The sequence below is a fragment of the Daphnia pulicaria genome, chromosome 10 (genome assembly GCF_021234035.1).
Source record: "Daphnia pulicaria isolate SC F1-1A chromosome 10, SC_F0-13Bv2, whole genome shotgun sequence".
NCBI lineage: Eukaryota > Metazoa > Arthropoda > Branchiopoda > Diplostraca > Daphniidae > Daphnia > Daphnia pulicaria.
The window spans coordinates 1,691,390-1,709,476 of record NC_060922.1 but is presented as its reverse complement, the minus strand read 5'-3'; the positions used below and the strand labels follow the sequence as shown (position 1 = coordinate 1,709,476).

The following is an 18,087-nucleotide window of genomic DNA, read 5'->3' as shown; positions in this document are numbered from 1 at the left end:
TAAAAGTAACGAAAATATTACCCAAGTGATATAATACTGTGATTGTTGTTGATGACATGTCAATACCAGAACAAGCAAAACTTGCATATTAAGTGGTTATGATGGCTGGCTCAGGTCTCAAATCTGCACAAAAGAAAAGGTTACACAGTGCAATTAAACTGCCATGCATCAACAGGGTGCTTACATGATAAATGCTAGTCATAAATCTCATAATGAACTAACACTTCACAAATTTGGAACAGGTTTCTAAGCTCTCACAATCATTTTCTTAGTATTCTTAGTTTTATTCACCTGTTAAAAAGCATGGAGTGTGTATATTAGGCTACTCTATTAAATGCTGTGACCAGAGTTCACACGACGACCACGTTTTTGTAATGTTATTTCTTGTTCTATTTTTCGTGCAGCCTCGTTTCCCAACAAAGTAATTGTTTTGTCCCCCATAGGCCCATAGCCATAATCAATTAATCACCATAATTAACAATAATCAATTTGATTATCATTCACTAATCAGTAATCATCACTTTAGTGACTTCACTTCTTTATCGAAACTTGATAACAAAACCAACGCAGACGACCCTTTTCTAATTTTCTTCTGCTAAACCATTTCCTTACCGCGCTAAATCCAAACCGCTCAAAAATAATAAAAGCGATTTTCTCACCCGCGCTCGACACCCGCTGAACGGATCGGGATTCCTTTAGTATCTCAACAGTTCGTCTCATCAAGTTACTCTAAGCCCACCCTACCCACAGTCGAGATAAAAGTAAAAGTTTGTACAAAACCCGCAGATAATTGCTTTAGCCGCCAAAATAAGACCCTGCAGGACTCTCTTGGAAGCCAAGAGGGAATAAGATGAAGTCTACTCCAACGACTTAGAAGTTTATTCGCTAAAGAAAAGAGAACCTCTCGCGTGATTGACTATGAATTCACCAGTGGCTTTTTGATTGAAGTCTATCGCAGCTGTTGTTGAGCGAATGGAATGGAAAAGAAGGCTCTCTGGGGCCTTATACCATGTCATGTCTAAATTATAAACTACATTTTCCTTTTTATTTTGGAAAAATCGAGATGGAAAATTACCCATCACACCAGATGTTGTCGTTCTAGACATTTGCCAAATTTTCATTTCAAATGTGGGGCAAAAATCAACTTGAGATGAGTCGAACAATATTTATTGATTTTGTAAAATTCCTTTCAGGGTCCTTCTATCGATCGGCAACTCACACCGAGTACGTCCGCACAGGGGAAATGGTCATATGAAACACGGACGGCTCAAACGAACAGTTCATTTTGTTTTTTAGGGCCGACGTGTGTTCGTCGACTTGCAGAAACGGTAACGAAAACATAAAAGAAGGAAAGAAAAAAGTGAAAATATATCCCAACAATGATATAGGGGAAAAAGCGATTATTCAACACATTAACACCCGAATTTAATAGGGACAACGGGCCACAACATACCGAACAAGAGGAATTGAATGACACAAGCTGGAAAACGAATTATTAGAAAAACCCGTCAACTGATACACACATGCCTTCACCGTACACACAATATGGGGGAAAAAAAACGAGTCGATCGATGCGATGAGTAGCGAACAATTCAAGGACTAAACGCCTAAACGGATCAAAAAGAAAACGGCCAGGCAAGGTTATAAATGGGGATTGACGACTAGATTTTTCAATTGGTTTTATTGCTGAGGCGTTGATTGAGTGAGGCATTTTCTCGTTCAAGTTCTTCGATCCTGGAACGGAGCGCAGCTTCCCTCATGTCCCGATTCGACGATTCACCTACAACTAATTCGTTAGAAATTCGTTTGACGAAACCAAAATAATAATTTTTAAAGATAATCACCGCGAGAAACGAGATGGTTTGGATTGGATTCGTTGACGCCGACAGAAATGACTCCACAGTGGTTCCTCTGAACGAGCAAATGTTTGACACGCACGACCATAGGGGGAGCTGGAAATGGTGGCGGTCCCCCCACGCGAATGGGAGGCCGATCTTCTATCAGTGTACACTCGATGTCACGCAGGTTGATAAAAAGAGGGACGACTGGTGCGACTAATTCATCTTCGACGAAAGCTGTTAATCCGGTGACGGAACTGAGCTGCAGCGATAGACTCAAGTGAGTCAAACTGGCCTCTATCCAGGCTTCGGTTGCCGAGGCTACTGCCTCCCTGAGCGACCCACTCAGATCGACTCGTTCCGGACAGAAATCCATTTTCTGTTCCATTCGTACTCTAAGCGGAAGCACAGTCACCCCGGGTTGTCGGCCTGCATCAACTTCAACTTCTCGCCAACCCCGACTTCTCGACGCAAACTTGGACTGTCACATAACAGACACAATCAGCAACAAATTCGTTAAGAAACTCAAGAAATTTGTTTACTTGGAATTCCTCGTGGGAAATGGCCGTGCATTCGTTGCACGAAAGATGGCCGGCCTGCAGGCGAAGGGACGAAGTCGAGCCAACTGACTGTTGAATGAACTCGAGGTCGTTAATGTGCATTGTCACGACTGCAACCTCTCGATTACGAGGGGATACAAATGACGCCATCGTAGGTGGGCCACCAGCCGAAGAATGATCGCTGGTAGTCGGAGTGTCCTCGCAAACTTCGACGGCTACTTCGTCGAGATCTTCCGCGGCAACATCGCTTAAAGGATCGGCAGAAACATCAATTGTCGTAGAAGCTTTGGGTTTAAACACGCCCAGAACGTCGTGATGATTGTCACCATGTTCTGCCTGCAACACAATAAAGTTATCGCTGCTATCGGAACTACCCTCGCTTCGGATGGAATAGCAATCGCTGGCATCATCTGAAAGAAAATATGATTAACAAATGGAAATATTCAAAAGATAGCGGTAACTCATTACCTGGAATATGAGTCGAATGTTTTAGGGCTGCATCCATGCTAGACATAAAATTGTGTAGACCTTTCGTAATGGAACTAAATCCCATCTGCTGCGGTGGTTGCTTGCGATCGGCAAATGTCACAAACCTTTGCGACGAGGCTGGAGCTTGTCCACTTAGTTTTAGATCTTCATGACCAGTTGGCCCATCACTGCTTGCAGACATTTCAATCATACTATTGTAGGTAAAATAAGTCGATAAGAAAAATAAAATAAAAACGATGAAAGCCTACGGAGCTAACACCAACCTATCACTTTGCGATTTGACGAGGGTGACTCCCTCTGACAGACTGTTGACACTACATATGTCGGTCGGTTCGGTCGGTTGCGAGACGGCGTATTCAGAATGCGAATTACGAAGCTTCAATCCCTGCATGGAACGACCGAGTTGGGCCAGGTCAGTCATACTGGATGTATCAGGATAGATCGATTCCGTGTCTCCCATTGGTGAATCAGCATCATCCGTGCCCTGGAAGAAACACAAACCATAAATAAACTCTACTTCGAAAAATCGAAGGACAACAAGTGGCATACCTGCAAGGCTGTTGCAGCCTGAGGTGGGAACAGAATGGAAACGTCAACTTGTGGAATGACCGCACCGATAACCATCGATTGAGATGAATCCCCGGAACTGAATTTCTTTTCTTGGTGATTCAAGAACGCGGTCGTCTCTGACAAGCCCTCCATGACCCGCAACAGAAAAACATACTCAGCGCGATCTAGTTGCACACTCACAAGACTGCTGATGTTCAAGAGACCGGAAATCCTCTCTGCGTTCAGGTAAATTAATAAATACCACAGAATATGGGAATAAAAATAAAAATAAAGGAAACGGAACCTGAATCCGGTTGAATCCAAATTGTTATGGGGACAGTTCCGATGAAAGGCAAAGGTTTCGATTTCGATAGCTGACCGCTGGCGGCAAAGAAATCGGCCCAGAACGGATCGAGATGAATGAACCAGACCTGAGACGTTTCTTTGGTCCAGAGCAAATCTCGTTTCCATCCAACCGACGTGTTTGTTTGCTGAACTTGAGTGGCGTGTTTTAGTAGGGTCTCGCTGATTGGTGATAAATCGTCGTCTCTCGCTGGAAAGGCGGATGCAAAGCATAGCCCTCCACCGCACTCGGATGAACCCCCTTGTATTTTCTCTAGACAAGCGGCCAAATCTGCACGGGAACCGTTATCAATTGAACGGTAATTGGAGCAGACCAGTCGTGACACTTGTAACTGCAGCGATCGTGGACGTTCCCATCCTGGTAGCTCAAATATCATCTGGGGTGACGCAAAATTCTATTAATAAAGTAAAACAAGTATGTCATAGAAAATGAATTACTCTAGGCATCAGGGCTTCCAAGCGAATTTCTAGTTGCGGAACTGGGCCTGAAGAGGATTTGCTCTCGGACTCTGACGCGCCAGTTGAGGGCGCACAGGAAATCAAAGTCTTATCTAACCCGCGGATGAACGTATGCAACCACAATATCGTCAATCCATCAAAATTGACCTGGAGTGGATTAAGTTGGACAAAACATTTGGGCTGTGGAACTGCAAGACGAAACATTTAATTTAATTTCTTTTAAGTTCATGATGTGAGATAATCAGATAATCATTTGTAAATTATTTGTGTTTGACTTACGAGGGAATTCCATGTCGCCAGGATAATAGAATTGCGTAAACTCCATGTGAACAATGGGCGTACTATCTGGCAAAGGAAATCGGCCTCGATCCCCTACACAAGACCACACACTTAGCCACTGGTAATAATTGAAGTACAGAATTCTCAAGAGGAAAGAAGAAACAAAGGGGATGACGACGAAACAAATTAAGAGAACATACCTGCCAATTTCCATCGCTTCTTTTCCTGAACTAAATGGTAGGCTAGCAAACATGATGGCATAATTACGTTTAATATGCCACAGCATGGACTAGGGGGACGGGGCATGTCAAGTCATAATGGCAATAAAACGGAAAACGTATCGCCGGAAGCAAAAATAGAAAAGTCGTCACTCACCAACAATAAATTCTTTAGGCGTCTGACGGCTCTTGGCGGTAGTCACTCGAAAAACGAGAAAGTCGCCCAACCTCAGGATTAAGCAAGTGCTCATAAGCTGTCGTAAATGATTGAGGATGGATCCGTGCAACAGCGACGTGCTTGCCGTTATTTTGGGACTAGGATTTGGAACTGGTGATGAAGGTCCATCGTTGGCGAAACTCCGGGTCAGCTTGTTGTGTGAAGGCGAATCCATGTGTAGCAGTTGCTTGGTGAACTGATCGATCCCTTGTTCAACCTGAAGAGAAAAGGATGAATTCTTCTGCTTTCCAAACTGCTGACTGCACGATATGTACCCATCGAGACAGCGGGCCTTCTTCGTAGCCGACCCAATGTTTACGGTGGCTACCCGCCTCCGCTGCTGCCCAGTGATATGGGTAAAAATCGAGCTGAAGCTGACTGAGTGTAACCTGAAGGGCTCCACCGTCTTTTAGCTCTGGGTGGCTGCTTCTGCCCTCTCCGGGATCATCGCAAAAATGGAAATCGATCTTCTCTGAGAAAAAGTGATACGAGGTTTCCAGCACGTCATAACGAGCAAAAACTCGGCCGAGTGGACTTGGAGATTTATGGGTGGTACCAGGCGCACCAGAGCGGTGCTGCTGCTGCTGTTGCTGCTGCGCATGGTACTCTGGAAGTGTCTCCAATTTCCTTGCAGCCTATGATAAAATTACGTTGACTTTATGCACCAAATAAATAAATAGAGATGAATTGCATTCACCAATTTATACCTTAAATCTTTGATTCACCAAAGTATCCTGTTCAATCAAGGAGGAGAGGGATTGCAGAAAGAGAACGGCAGCGCTTAGCTGCGCGTCCGTAAGCACCCAAAGTAGTTCATCCATGATTAACACAAGACGACAGCCAATGACAGCACAATCTAGTAAACAATAATTCAAGTTGATTTCAGTGATTCCAATGTAGATGATCACAATTTATGCAAACTATACCTAAAAGGCGCTTCTTGATTGTAATTCGGCACTTTGACTGATTCGTTATCAAACGAAGGGGAGGTAAGGAGAGGTCACCAGTCGTCGACCGTGCTTCCAACCGAAGAGTCTGCCATTGCAATTCCTGAAAATGAGCAAATAGTTAGGTTTCAAAATTTAAAAAAAAAAAAGATTTTGATCATTTATTTAAATACCTTAAACAACAAAATCAAGCCTAGGTCGGTATCCTTCAACCGAGAAAATCGCAAATCTCCATGTTGCCAAGTAGGTGACGCTGACTCTAGTAGAATACGGGAAAACTGCATTCCAAAAGTGTAATTATGTAATATGTAATAACCTAAATGTGATACTGGGTCTATGACTCACTTGCAAGGAAGCTTCAAATGCTGGGCTTTTGAAATTTATAATCAATGAGTTGACACTCAATGTAACTCCATCAACAACTTTGTCTGAAAACCCATATTTCCAACCAGCTGCATAAGTTGGAGGTTTTAGGTTAGCGGAGGGCTGACGTAATTCAGAACAAGTTCCCATAGACACATGAACCTCATCTAAACTCTTAAATTTAAAATTGATTTTGTAACAGGAGTATAAAATAAATGTGTTATTTATATCAAATAAATACCAAGCATATGGGGACACTTTTAAGTTTTGTCCAAGGTATTCTGATGGAAACACGATTGCACCATGCTCGGTCCAAGGTTAACCAGCTCGGCAGCTCCAACAAACTGGTCAACACTTTCTCATCCAATTCAAGATTAGTGAGTTCACCTTCTCCTTTTAGGGTACTAAGGTTGATTTTATCGGGTGACAAATTCTTGACGAACCTTTTAAGACAAGATTAGGTAAATAATGTTTGGCCCACTGGCACCAACAACAATCTTAACGTATCTTACTTGGACAAATGCTTAATAATTTGGTTCTTTAGTAAAGACGTCATCCTTAGTTAATAAGAAATAATACTGGGGAAATTAAGTAAGGTTTCACTACATTACTAATAACGAGAAAACGACGTAATGTTTTGAACTTCTGCAGCTAAGCTCTTCTGATCCGTCAACTGAGACACTCTTGTCTCATCTGAAATGAAAGAAGTGAACAGACGACGTATTTTCCCTTTCGTGCCCCAGGCGGACAAAAATCGATTTCTTTTAATAAAAAAGAAGCAAAAACTTTGCTTTTTACAATTGTTTTTAGTCGTTCTCGTTCAAACTTATGCTGGTTGTTTTATTTAATCTTGCTAAGTGTTATCTAAAGCTAATTTAAATGTAAATAATCCAATGTCCATGTTTAATACGTACGCGTCCTCATTTTTGTTTGTTATTAAGAACAGGAAAAACGAAAAAAAAACATTTACTATCAATTTGTACAGACACTAAAGAGTAAATACTATAATTCTGATATGGGCTTTATAAAAAGGCGGCGCTGACATAAATGTGAAAGCATTTTACTGGCTAGTCTTAGTTCCGGCTTCCATTCCTCTACCAGGCCCGCAGCGATAACACTCTCAGAAGTTCTGTCTAGCTTTTAATAAAATAAAGAAAAAAGAAATCTAGGGCTCAAGGAATAGTCTTTTAAACTCGGAGGATCGATGTCGTTCCTCTTCCTTGTGCCAACATTTTTATTCGAATGATAAAAAGGAGTGTACCAAAAATTTGAAGTTTATTACTCTTATGGAGAAGTTCCATTATCTGTGCATACACTTTTTCATCAAATCAAGAAATTGGAAGGGAATCCTTAATCAGTCACTTTCTTCGGATGAAGAATCATCATCAGAATCCAAATCAGATTCCGAGCTCATTCGAGCGGCTTCCGCTGCAACCTGAAGATCAATCGGCATTGCGCTCGAAGCGGATTTCTTTTTGAGCGACAGATGGGCCATTTGTTCTTCGAGGTCCGATTCTTCTGACGAGTCGTCACTATAGCACATCAGGTTAACTGCGGCCCGCTCAAGATCAACAAGGTTTAACGTAACATCTTCTTTGGTCAATTCCATCTAAAATTATGACAATTTAATTAGCAGGAAAAATTTGGTATTCCATAAATTACAATCATTACCGATTTCAAACTCTGGCTTAGCGAGGCGAGCGTCTCGTCGTTAGACTTTTGTATCCAGATACAATAGTCTCGAATGTACAGTTGATTAAGAAGGTATCGAGGATCGCTTTTGTTGAACAGCTGATGAATTTGTAAGAAACACCTCCAGACTGACGTCCGCCCTTCTTTAAGAATATTTGAGGCGTCTTCAATGGCTTTAATGGACAATTTGAAGTTTCGAAATAAGGGAAAACACAGACTTCTACGAAGAAAGCAATCTACAACTTGGCGAATCGAAGTGAAGATCTAAAATTTTATCAAATAGTCGATTAAGCGTAATTTCGAAAGAGAATAAACAAAGAAAAAGAAAAATACCTCAAGCCAAGATAAAGTTCCACTGATTTTTGCTATGGTCCATGCTGATTCGACGTTGGGGTCGGACATGGTGGTTCTCATATCGTAGCAATATGCTAGCAAAATATCAACCAAACCCAAATACGTGGACTGTAGTTGATCATGATCCAGGAGGTATTCTTTGTTGGTGAGGGTTTTTAAGAGGATAGTTTCTGCCTCTGTCCACTCCTCACCAATCCTGCTTGAAGGTAGGTATTCAATTAGAGGATCGATCATGTCAGTCTGGAAGAAATCAGCCAAGTAGTGTTCTGCATTAAATTCTCTCTTCTCTTGTTCCAATCTTTCTATTCTTCTTTCTGAGGCTGACTGGTTGTCAGGATTTTTGACATCCACAACCTGATGCAGTTCCTCAGCCAATGTAGCAAAAAGGCCGGAATGTTTCAAGCCAAAACCATATTTCGAACCATTAGCTGGTAAATCTGATGATTCTTCTTCAATTTTTTGCTCCAAGAACCAATCAAAATCTGATTCTGAGTCCTCTTCTGAGCAGGTTTCTTCGAGCACTTCAATTCCCTTGCTGTCGACACTTCTTTTTCCTTTGGGTGCCAGAAGACTCGTAAGCATATCCAGTCCTTGGAAATGTGTTCCTTTTGTTACTTTTGGACACGTGATTTTGAATTCATTTGTTTCAGCATCAAAATTAGCTTTAGCCTCGTCGTTTTCAATTATTTCTCCCGGCAAATTGAGGCGAATGTAATAGGGATTTGAATGAAAGCGAAAATCAGTACCATCCATGTAAATTTCTGCGTCTGATACCTTAGAAAAGGGTGCGTGAATCGTGACAAATAGGCAATTTTCATCTTGGCTGAGCTTGAAACGTGGTGTAATCATTTTTCAATTTTCAAGAGAAGACGACTGAAGAAAAGAGCACATGTAAATAAACGACTTCAACCTCATCTACCGAGACCGTATTGAACGAACACTAAGAAACCGCGAAAAGATTTTTTAAAAAAGAAATATCTCGACATTTACGCTAGAGACATTTAACCTTGAAATTTTAACTACATAACTGTTAATGCAGTAAAAAAAAAAATATCAATGTATAAAGCGCTATTTATTTGGCAGTCTAGACATTTTTGCACAAACCTGATACTATCTTCTTTGAAATCAAATTATTCAGTCTAGCCATTCAATTCAGACTGTTTGATGACTGAGCGTGAAGCAAACACAAGTTTCTCTTTTCGATTGACAATTATAATAGAATTTGGTATAAGGAATCAAGCGAGGGTAATTTTAAACGATTGCTATGGTGCGCGTGGAGGCGAATACAAATTTAAATTGCGCGGTTCAAATTCTTAGAACCTGCTGATGAATCAACCGTGAAGAAATCTATCGATGAAAAATTAACTGTACTCGGTGAGACATTGCTTGTGCTCAGGTCGGAGGTCTTCGGCCGGAATCCATTCTTCAATCGGCTCCATGGATAAGAGTTCCATTTTAACCTTATCAGATATTTGATAACAATTAATTTGAAAAGAAGGCGTGGCGTGATATAAATAACAAATTACTGTACCTGCTCAACACGACGCATCACGCGCAGCATATTTCTACCAGCCAATTTTTCTAAATCTGTTTCGCTCCAACCGCGACGTAACAATTCCGCGAAGAGGTTGGGATACTTTGAAACATCATCCAAGTCAGTGGGAACCCTTCAAATATTAACCGCTCATTTTCCCTGCTCATTTGTCTCGTTAATAAATCATTTACCTATCAACTCCGTTAAAGTCACCACCGAGTCCAATGTAATCTTCCCCGATAACATTACGAATGTGTTCGATGTGGCGCACCACATCGTTGAGGCTTGCCGACTGACCGCAGGCGATGAATTCGTTATAAAATACCACCATGATAATTCCGTCATTTTTCGCCTATAGTTACAGAAAGCTATATGAATTATGACTAAAGAAAATTTATGGTAGGACTAACCAATCGACGAAGGATATGATCGGGCACGTTTCGAGTATTGTTGCAAACGGAAAATGCCCCCGAGTGACTGAAAATCACGGGCGCTTTCGACACGTTCAATACGTCTTCCATTGTCGAGACCGACACATGCGAAATGTCCACCATCATGCCCAAGCGATTCATCTCTTGGACTATTGCCTTAATAAATTTAAACGGACAAAAACTTGTCTAAAAATCAAGAATAACAGCAATTTAAAAAATAAGTAATATACTTCTCCAAAACTGGTAAGTCCATCGTGAATAGGTTCCTGACCCGGGTTATCCAGCTGTGAATTGTCAGCCCTTAAAGAATATTTTTTTTTAAATATGTAATTGATCAAATTAATAACAGTTAAAGATTAGATGTGTATACCATGGAGTCGGACACGAATGGGTGAGAGTCATGTAACGAACTCCGAGTCGATAGAAAGTGCGCAATACACCGAGGGAATTTCCAATGGAGTGACCACCTTCAACTCCAATCAGACTGGAAATTTTACCCGATGCAAAGATGTCCTCAATTTCTATATGTAAATGTAAAGTGATTGTTCACAAGTTGTCTGACCTCACCGGTGTCAAGTTATATGTTTAATACCTTGAGCTGTGGTGGCTAGTTGAAAAGTGTCTGAATACAAGTCAATCAAGCGGTAGATGAGATCAATTTGTTCGATCGTCTTTTGCGGCGAATCATTGTGCTGAGTATTGCAATTCGTATACGCCACCCAAAACTATGACAGAGAGATTAATTTAAAAATGATTCAATTCATGTATAATAGTCAAGAGAGTCAAATTACTTGAGCGCCCAGCTTCCCTTGTCGGAGACGGAGAATGTCAGTATGCGACGAAGGATCAGATTTCCAAGGATTCTTATCTGCAAGATCTGTCAAATTGAAGCTAGCCAGTTGACTCTCGGCCAGGAGTCGAATAACGTGCGGTAAATCATTATGCCTATATTTGCAAAGAATTCAATTATACATAGCGCTTCAAAGCGGAGAATTATTTCAAAATGGACATACCCGTCAATGAGAGGAACGCGCTCGAGAATTTGACGTGCAATCGTCAGCTCGTCATTTTTATTTGAGGCCAATTTATGGAATTCAGTTTGAAAAACCTTTGATTCGTTCTCCATAAGGGGTTCCGCTATTTGATTCAATGTAATTCCAACATTTTCTTCAATGGACCTGTGAATCAACTTCCAGGGAAATCCTGACACTCCGTAAAAACTGACCGCCAACACAACAATCAACGCGCTCAACACTCTTTCCATCTTTATTTTTCAAATTAATTAAATTAAACTAATTTTTCATTGGTGAACTTGTCGGCCAAGAGGCTGGATGAGCAATGACTCGGAGTGGGGGCATACAGTTCACTGAAAAGCGGGGACAACTAGAACAAATATCTGTGAGGCCAGGCTAAAAATAGTTTCAAGATCACGAAGAAGGGTCTGGAACTTATTACCTATACTAACATTGTAAAACTGCTTCGTTGGCGGAAACAAGTTCCCCTTCTCAGCGACCACATTTCTTGCACTTGACAACAAAGTTTTAAAATTTAAGATAAACAAAGTCGGTTGCGCAACAACCGTTGAAATAAGACGGCTAAAAATACGATTGGTTTTCCTATCATCATGAAAATCATGTATAGATTGAAGGCCGCGCTTGTTCGTTCATCGGGTATGATAACAAGAAATTGGGATTTTCCAGATGATTTATGTATGCGCATTTATTCCCTCAGGAGCTTTTATTATACTCATATTCGGCCCCGGCAAAAATAGTGCCTATACACACTTCTTGGAACTCGTTCCATGTTGTTTCTCAAGGGCAGCCAAGGATGATCGGGTCTCCTGACAACCGATTTGTATGTTAACATACGTTGCTATACGTACCTGGCGCATGGGCGGCAACTAAAAGCTCAGCGCTTTTTTGTGTTACTCAATTTATTCATTTTTGGCACGTTCGACTGCTGTCAAGTCACGACTGGTGGTACAACGTCCGTTAATCATTTTTTCCCGATCTTTCGCAATACTCATCGTGTAGAAGCCCTTGCACTCTCGAACAAGGAAAAGTTGTTCGCTTTAGGGCTTTTCTAATTTTCGCTTTCCTTTCGTCCATAAAAGGCGACAGCCTTTATATATCACGTGCATCTCGTCGCCATCTTTCTCCCCTCTCTACCTGCTGTTGTTGTGTGCTCGGCATCGGCAAGTATAAAAACCCTCGGCGTCTGTTTTCATTTTTGTTGTGCGCTCCACTGTGTCAGACGAATAAGCGACGCTGTACAGTGTACACACTCTCTGCCAAAAAATGCTGAGACTCGCGTTGATTTGCTTTTCTGTTGGTTTGCTGGTGTCCTGGTACCCTGTGCAACCCGCTGCAGTTTTGGTATGTCGTATATCTACTTGTTTTATTTATAGTTTCTAATTGTTTTGGTTATTTATTGCCAATATAAATGGGCGTTTTATCCAGGAATCGGGGGTTAGAGTGACCGATGCCGCCAAGGTAGTCATTGATAAGATCAAGGCTGGAAAGGAATTCCGCTACGGCGTATTCTTCGTCAAAAACGAGACAGTCATTGATCTCGAATCTACTGGTACAAAACTAAAATTTTAAAAACAATATTCGATTTTGTATTGACCTAATTTTTTAACAGGTAGTCGTACATCCACCTATAATGACTACCTGAAAAATCTGAAGGTTGTCAAACCGACGGGTAAAGAATGCCGTTATGGGGTTCTCGATTTCGAATTTCAATGCAAGTCTTCTGCGGTAAAAATCAAATGAATTATCTAAACATTTGACTAGTCAAATGGATTGTAAAATTGCATCCGCTTGGCTTATTATTTTTGAAGGACAAGAAGAGAGACAAACTGGTGCTAATGTCTTGGTGTCCCGATGACGTGAAAGTCCGATCGAAATTCATTCACGCCGCGTCCGTCGAAGGCATGAAAAAGGCTGTAACGGGAATCTCTGCATTCGTTCAGGTGAGTGTGCATCCGGTTGAAATTTGTGATCCTACATACGCTGTGCAGCACAACTAACCCATTTCACCATTAGGCAAGCGATGATGAGCAAGCGTCCCTGGTAGAGGTTCAAGATAAGCTCACGAGGACGGTGACTGCATGCTAACACACTCCGGCTGATGTTTGTTTGTTTGTGTTTTTTGTTGTGGAAATAATCAAAACTTTATGCTGGTGGCTCCTGTGGCTTTCGATATAATCACGCATTTTTTTGTCGCCGGGTTTGTTCACGAAATACAACTGGAAAATATACAGAAACCAAGACTAATAACTTTCGGAGCGGATTAAATCGCTATGGTCATCATCGTGCGTTCAAGGTTGCTATAACATCCGGAGAAAAGGGATGTAGGCCTAGGTGATTTCCAACTGAAGGTCAATCTGCCCATTTTTAAAAAAAACACAGCCATTTAAAAATGCGAACTTAAATGAATGGGAGTCACCCAGCGGCGTTAAAGTATAATAATCATCTGGGCTATGTATATTGATCTAGATTAAAATTTGAAATAGAAAAACGGGTCACGAGACAAAACATCAAAAGCGAATGATTCTTTTTCCTAAGAGTTGAAAATTGAGATGCGGATATGTCTTTGGAAGACATATCCGGAGATTGTTAAAAAATTGAATACGACAGACCACCCATGGATTTGGAATGGGCGGAGATTCCCCCCCCCCCCCCCCCCCCCGATTCACTGTTGATACCCTTCAAATGGCAGATGTGATTGACGAAGCTATCGTTGGAGTCACTAGAGGTTTGGCAATGTCAGGATTCTCCGCCAATCTATTGCGCCAAACCGGAGAATGAATTGTTAGTATAGACTAACAATTTCCAGCCAGTTTATGATTCAACTTTACCTTTGAGCAACGTCGTTTTCGTGTTCTTCTCGTCGATTCGGACGTGGCGGGCAACAGGTTAGCCATTGCTTGTATCCAAAGTCTTTGCCTTTATCAATTAGTAAAAGTATGAATATGAATTAAGTTAACCCATTTCCATCAGAAAATGAATTACCAAACAGTTCCCCCTCTTCTAAAGTCTGCGGAAGATGCTGGTGCAAAGTTTCCGGCAGAGTCAACGCCGACAGACCACCAGCCACCATCAAACCGCCCATGATCATCAGAGGTAAAACCATCAGGCTCTCAGTTCCCTATTTGACAATGAAACGTTTATTAGCCCACAAGAAAAAAAAAGTTGAACTCAAAATTTTTCAAATGAACTTACCAAGTAGTTAATAAGGGGAATGAAGATCGGGCCCAGCATTCCCGCTACGCCGCTTATACTGATCCCAATCCCACGCACTACGGTCGGATAGAGTTCAGACGCCATCAAAGGCAGGACCTAGTATCATTTAAATGAAATAATATTTTGGAATAGTGATTTAATGAGTATACAATCTGAATACCACAAAAGCGGAAGAAATTCCGAATTTCCCGATACAATAGAGCACGAGCGTCGCGACGTAATCTAGGCGAAAGAAAAATTGTTGTGTGTAGGAGGAGTTTTTATCAAGAGTTTATAATTGTTGACTACTAACTATCTTGGAAGGATAAAGTAGCCAGGCAAGCGACGCCGCCCAATATCATTGAGAAGCAGAGCGTCCATCTGCGACCCCATCGATCCATTGTCGGCCAAAGGAAAAAATAAGTCGGCAATTCGGCCACGCCTGCCAACAGGAAATTCAAATATTCGTTGCCGCCCAACGCCGGGGCGTAATAGGAAAGGCCAACGTACACCGAAGTGACCGTGAACCTTTATTTTTTAAAAATACAAGAGATATTACATGTGCCAATTAATAGCAAAACATAGTAAGCAATAAATGTATACCAGATAAAGGTGATGATTGCGGTTTTTCTGGCCATGTTGGGCGTCTTCACCAGATCCAGGGCTCCATAAGTCGGATGGGAATGATTGGAGTCGGTATCGTCTCCGGTTTCTTCGGTCTGAGTCTTAAGTGAATAATAAGACACATTTAAAATTACGAAAAATTTGAAAACTGTAAAATTTACTTTAAATTGATTGAAATATCCAGGTGGTAAAATTCGTTTGTTCATGCGGGCCATTTTACGGATTTCAACTTCGGCTTCCGCTATCCTATCCTGAGATAAAAGCCATCTGGGGGATTCGGGCAATACCCTGTTTATTTTCAATTGGAAAAGCAAAAGGGTAATGTTAATAGAACCCTGATTTAGAAAGGTTTGCATCAATCATCTTTTAAATAGCTAAGGTATTTACCACCAGTAGAAGAAGAAGGCTAAGAACGGCAGGGATGTGGCCAGCGACATTTGACGCCAGTCACGAACCAACCAAACCACTACACCCAAAAGACAGAGGGTGAACGAGTAAACCACGTTGGCGAGTAAGGCGACATGTGTCCTCCAGGATGGACCTACCAGTTCAATAGCTGTTGGGAAAAACCGAAAAGACAATCAAAACGACACGATTGGGGTGATTCGAATGGGAAATAGAATCCAGGGCTGTATAATAATAATAGTACTATATACCCATGACAAAAGGCGTCCCCATGATGGCTGGAACGGTGAAACCGACACCAATGCGACATGCCAGCCAAATACCGAAATTCGGAGCGAACGCCGTTGCTATGGCAAACACGCTTTCAATCAAAAGATAAATGAAGAAAGCCGGTCGTCTCCCCATGCTAAGATTTTTTGATTGGGTAGTGTTATAAGTAACTTTCAATCCAACGAAATGACAATTTTTTAAACCAACCTGTCCTGGATGTAGCCGAAAATCCAGTTTCCAACGAGTCCGCTGACGCCGAAAAGGACAAGGGCCATCGTCGTGTAGAAATCCTTGTCGCACACCAACGCCCACTGCATAAATGTAAAAAACACACATCAAATCAACCTAGTTAACTGCTAATCAAAGTCGTCAATCAATTTCGACGAAAATGATTTGTTGTATCACCGGAAATCGGTCATTATTTGACTAAACGAAGAAAAAAGGAAGCGCGATAATGGGGTAGACAGACAAAAGCCTTGATCGGGATTGATTTGAATATAATTGCCCATTTGAATATAAGCAGACGACTTTTTTCAAAGCGGTACAGTGATTGACAGTTATTGGAAGACTAGTTTCCTGTCTTGGGAGGTAGTGTATCAAAAACCAAGCCGAGCGAGACAAGTCAGAGAGAGAGAAAGAGGGGAAACGAAACAAAACAATGTTTGTCAAGCGTAAATTTTGGGGAAAAAACTAAAAAACTTACTTCAGCCACTACCGTGGTACTCTCTTGGTCGCTGTACTGGAACTTCCAACCCGCTTGGCATGGCACTGTTGCTGGAATATCCGATGACACATTTCCTCCAGGCTGAAGTAGCGCAGCCAAGTTTTCCTCTGCCGAATAGTTCCGCGCGTACATCGAACACGAGCTGGAGTCCCATCGCCCCTCTTTGTTGATCACGAACGGAATACTGAAAAGTGAAAACAATTGATTTATTTGTCAATCTTTTGCGAGCAATTTGTTTGGGGATTTAAACGAATAATTGTTTAATTAAAAAATTACCTGATGTTGCGGATAAAGTCATCGGTGAGATTGCGGTCCACTAAATCGAGATCGGGTACTAGGCATCGAAATTTCGGTTGTGTGGCCATAAACAGCTGATTGTATGCGTGGAAACCGCAGGGAATCATCCCGGGAAGGAAAACGAACCAAACCATCAGTTTCTGATATTTCCCGTACTCGCCCACGTCGGGTAAAATCAAGTCAAAGTCTACAGTCATTTCGAATTCGACTTGTTTGAATTGAATCAAAACATATAAAAAGGGGATAAACCGCAAGAAAGAGTGGCAGAGATGCACACCACCTTTGCGTGACTGCGGTTTCTAGCAGACTGCGGGAACAGCATGCACGCTTGGTCCATCAAATAACCCCCGGCGCACTGTACGTACGTGTACAGAGAGCGCTACAACACATAAGGAGAGATAGCAAGAGTTATACAAGGGGGGAAGAGAGTAGAAGGAAAGTTGGCGGTACTTCACAATTCCGAGCGGCCGGAACTAACACCACTCTGAAGACATCTGCTCTTCGTATTCGGCTGATCTCCTAGTGTAGGGGTGATTTTCTTCTTCTTTTCTTTTTCTTTCACAGTATTTTACAATCAAAGACCTGATGTCACACAAGGAAGTGAGCGAGAAGAACCAGAGGGGTTGGGGGGGTTGAGGGACAAAAGATCCAGTGAGCTCTATTGTGTGGAAATAAAAGAATTTAAAGAATATACACCATAAAAAAGGAGGAACAAGCTCGAGTTACAGTTTGCAAAGTTCATTTGAAAATTAAAGAAAAGAGACATCTAGTGGGCATGCAGTAGATTTAAGGAATTTCAAATTTGTTATTTAACCGCCTCCCGTTGTTTTCACGGCGACATTTCAATAACATGGTAACGCAGTGAATTTCGGCAGGTAAAATAATGTAAAATTCATTGAGCATAAAATTTTTGTTGTTTAAGTTTAAAAAAAAAATTTTTAATATCAGATACAGTGAGGTAAGTACATTTGAATTTTTGAACATTTGAAAAGTTGAAATCAAATCTCAATTAATGGTAGTAGCACTGATAAGTAAGTTACCTTCGAATTCAAATCAGATATTAAAATTTAAGTGACGCATTTTCAAAATTTCAAGCTATTCCGATCGGTTTAATTGTAAATGCGGTTAAAAAAAAACGGATTTTTTCGTAGGATTTTTCGTCCGATAGGTGGCCAATACTTGCTGCATCACTTGGGATCAGTGGCGCGTCAGTTTTCATTTTCGTTTCTCAGTGTACGGTGTACACAC

The 18,087-nt window shown here is 41.4% G+C and overlaps 5 protein-coding genes across 9 annotated transcripts; 1 reads left to right on the top strand and 4 right to left on the bottom strand.

The window, feature by feature from the left end:
* Positions 1 to 1,151: 1,151 nt before the first annotated feature.
* LOC124313967 (UHRF1-binding protein 1-like) lies at positions 1,152 to 6,996 on the bottom strand. 2 transcript variants are annotated; one of them, XM_046778873.1, is made up of 17 exons: positions 6,795 to 6,996; positions 6,524 to 6,725; positions 6,265 to 6,456; positions 6,093 to 6,197; positions 5,899 to 6,022; positions 5,680 to 5,828; positions 5,248 to 5,607; positions 4,913 to 5,189; positions 4,538 to 4,630; positions 4,238 to 4,446; positions 3,741 to 4,176; positions 3,437 to 3,672; positions 3,151 to 3,371; positions 2,867 to 3,078; positions 2,381 to 2,808; positions 1,845 to 2,319; positions 1,152 to 1,786 (listed from the first exon to the last, which is right to left on the bottom strand). In XM_046778873.1, the coding sequence occupies exons 1-17, from the start codon at positions 6,836 to 6,838 to the stop codon at positions 1,671 to 1,673; spliced, it is 3,879 nt and encodes a 1,292-aa protein (XP_046634829.1). In that variant the 5' UTR covers positions 6,839 to 6,996; the 3' UTR covers positions 1,152 to 1,670. The 2 variants fall into 2 exon arrangements, with proteins under 2 accessions (XP_046634829.1, XP_046634830.1); XM_046778874.1 differs by having other exon boundaries at positions 1,152 to 1,780; positions 6,795 to 6,995.
* Positions 6,997 to 7,540: 544 nt separating this feature from the next.
* LOC124314109 (protein SHQ1 homolog) lies at positions 7,541 to 9,324 on the bottom strand. The gene is made up of 3 exons (XM_046779150.1): positions 8,308 to 9,324; positions 7,954 to 8,238; positions 7,541 to 7,891 (listed from the first exon to the last, which is right to left on the bottom strand). Exons 1-3 carry the CDS (start codon positions 9,175 to 9,177, stop codon positions 7,637 to 7,639), a joined length of 1,410 nt encoding a protein of 469 aa, XP_046635106.1. The 5' UTR covers positions 9,178 to 9,324; the 3' UTR covers positions 7,541 to 7,636.
* Positions 9,325 to 9,381: 57 nt separating this feature from the next.
* LOC124314118 (dipeptidase 1-like) lies at positions 9,382 to 11,665 on the bottom strand. Its single transcript, XM_046779168.1, has 9 exons — positions 11,307 to 11,665; positions 11,085 to 11,238; positions 10,886 to 11,018; positions 10,664 to 10,814; positions 10,524 to 10,593; positions 10,273 to 10,449; positions 10,054 to 10,214; positions 9,860 to 9,995; positions 9,382 to 9,788 (listed from the first exon to the last, which is right to left on the bottom strand). Exons 1-9 carry the CDS (start codon positions 11,555 to 11,557, stop codon positions 9,690 to 9,692), a joined length of 1,332 nt encoding a protein of 443 aa, XP_046635124.1. The 5' UTR covers positions 11,558 to 11,665; the 3' UTR covers positions 9,382 to 9,689.
* Positions 11,666 to 12,472: 807 nt separating this feature from the next.
* On the top strand, positions 12,473 to 13,571 carry LOC124314266 (cofilin/actin-depolymerizing factor homolog). Its single transcript, XM_046779426.1, has 5 exons — positions 12,473 to 12,668; positions 12,753 to 12,876; positions 12,937 to 13,052; positions 13,136 to 13,267; positions 13,341 to 13,571. The coding sequence occupies exons 1-5, from the start codon at positions 12,591 to 12,593 to the stop codon at positions 13,410 to 13,412; spliced, it is 522 nt and encodes a 173-aa protein (XP_046635382.1). The 5' UTR covers positions 12,473 to 12,590; the 3' UTR covers positions 13,413 to 13,571.
* Positions 13,572 to 13,752: 181 nt separating this feature from the next.
* On the bottom strand, positions 13,753 to 18,081 carry LOC124314059 (beta-alanine transporter-like). 4 transcript variants are annotated; one of them, XM_046779058.1, is made up of 14 exons: positions 17,880 to 18,081; positions 16,819 to 17,497; positions 16,522 to 16,726; positions 16,026 to 16,129; positions 15,800 to 15,954; positions 15,531 to 15,699; positions 15,305 to 15,431; positions 15,123 to 15,244; positions 14,833 to 15,047; positions 14,701 to 14,762; positions 14,520 to 14,636; positions 14,310 to 14,445; positions 14,156 to 14,243; positions 13,753 to 14,081 (listed from the first exon to the last, which is right to left on the bottom strand). In XM_046779058.1, exons 2-14 carry the CDS (start codon positions 17,034 to 17,036, stop codon positions 14,006 to 14,008), a joined length of 1,794 nt encoding a protein of 597 aa, XP_046635014.1. In that variant the 5' UTR covers positions 17,037 to 17,497; positions 17,880 to 18,081; the 3' UTR covers positions 13,753 to 14,005. The 4 variants fall into 4 exon arrangements, with proteins under 4 accessions (XP_046635014.1, XP_046635016.1, XP_046635013.1 ...); XM_046779060.1 differs by lacking the exon at positions 17,880 to 18,081 and having other exon boundaries at positions 16,819 to 17,026; positions 17,120 to 17,701; XM_046779057.1 differs by lacking the exon at positions 17,880 to 18,081 and having other exon boundaries at positions 16,819 to 17,218; positions 17,290 to 17,701.
* Between the last annotated feature and the right edge of the window lie 6 nt (positions 18,082 to 18,087).

Coding starts and splice junctions, on each gene's coding strand:
- LOC124313967 (XM_046778873.1), bottom strand. CDS start 6,838: ATGACGTCTTTACTAAAGAACCAAATTATTAAGCATTTGTCCAA. Junction 6,726..6,794: donor ATTATTAAGCATTTGTCCAA/GTAAGATACGTT, acceptor TTGTCTTAAAAG/GTTCGTCAAGAATTTGTCAC. Junction 4,447..4,537: donor TGGCGACATGGAATTCCCTC/GTAAGTCAAACA, acceptor TTCGTCTTGCAG/TTCCACAGCCCAAATGTTTT.
- LOC124314109 (XM_046779150.1), bottom strand. CDS start 9,177: ATGATTACACCACGTTTCAAGCTCAGCCAAGATGAAAATTGCCTATTT. Junction 8,239..8,307: donor GAACTTTATCTTGGCTTGAG/GTATTTTTCTTT, acceptor ATAAAATTTTAG/ATCTTCACTTCGATTCGCCA. Junction 7,892..7,953: donor TAAGCCAGAGTTTGAAATCG/GTAATGATTGTA, acceptor TCATAATTTTAG/ATGGAATTGACCAAAGAAGA.
- LOC124314118 (XM_046779168.1), bottom strand. CDS start 11,557: ATGGAAAGAGTGTTGAGCGCGTTGATTGTTGTGTTGGCGGTCAGTTTT. Junction 10,215..10,272: donor ATCATATCCTTCGTCGATTG/GTTAGTCCTACC, acceptor CTGTAACTATAG/GCGAAAAATGACGGAATTAT. Junction 9,996..10,053: donor GACTTTAACGGAGTTGATAG/GTAAATGATTTA, acceptor TAATATTTGAAG/GGTTCCCACTGACTTGGATG.
- LOC124314266 (XM_046779426.1), top strand. CDS start 12,591: ATGCTGAGACTCGCGTTGATTTGCTTTTCTGTTGGTTTGCTGGTGTCC. Junction 13,053..13,135: donor TTCAATGCAAGTCTTCTGCG/GTAAAAATCAAA, acceptor TTATTTTTGAAG/GACAAGAAGAGAGACAAACT. Junction 13,268..13,340: donor GAATCTCTGCATTCGTTCAG/GTGAGTGTGCAT, acceptor TTTCACCATTAG/GCAAGCGATGATGAGCAAGC.
- LOC124314059 (XM_046779058.1), bottom strand. CDS start 17,036: ATGACTGTAGACTTTGACTTGATTTTACCCGACGTGGGCGAGTACGGG. Junction 15,700..15,799: donor GGGGACGCCTTTTGTCATGG/GTATATAGTACT, acceptor TTTTCCCAACAG/CTATTGAACTGGTAGGTCCA. Junction 15,432..15,530: donor GCCTTCTTCTTCTACTGGTG/GTAAATACCTTA, acceptor GAAAATAAACAG/GGTATTGCCCGAATCCCCCA.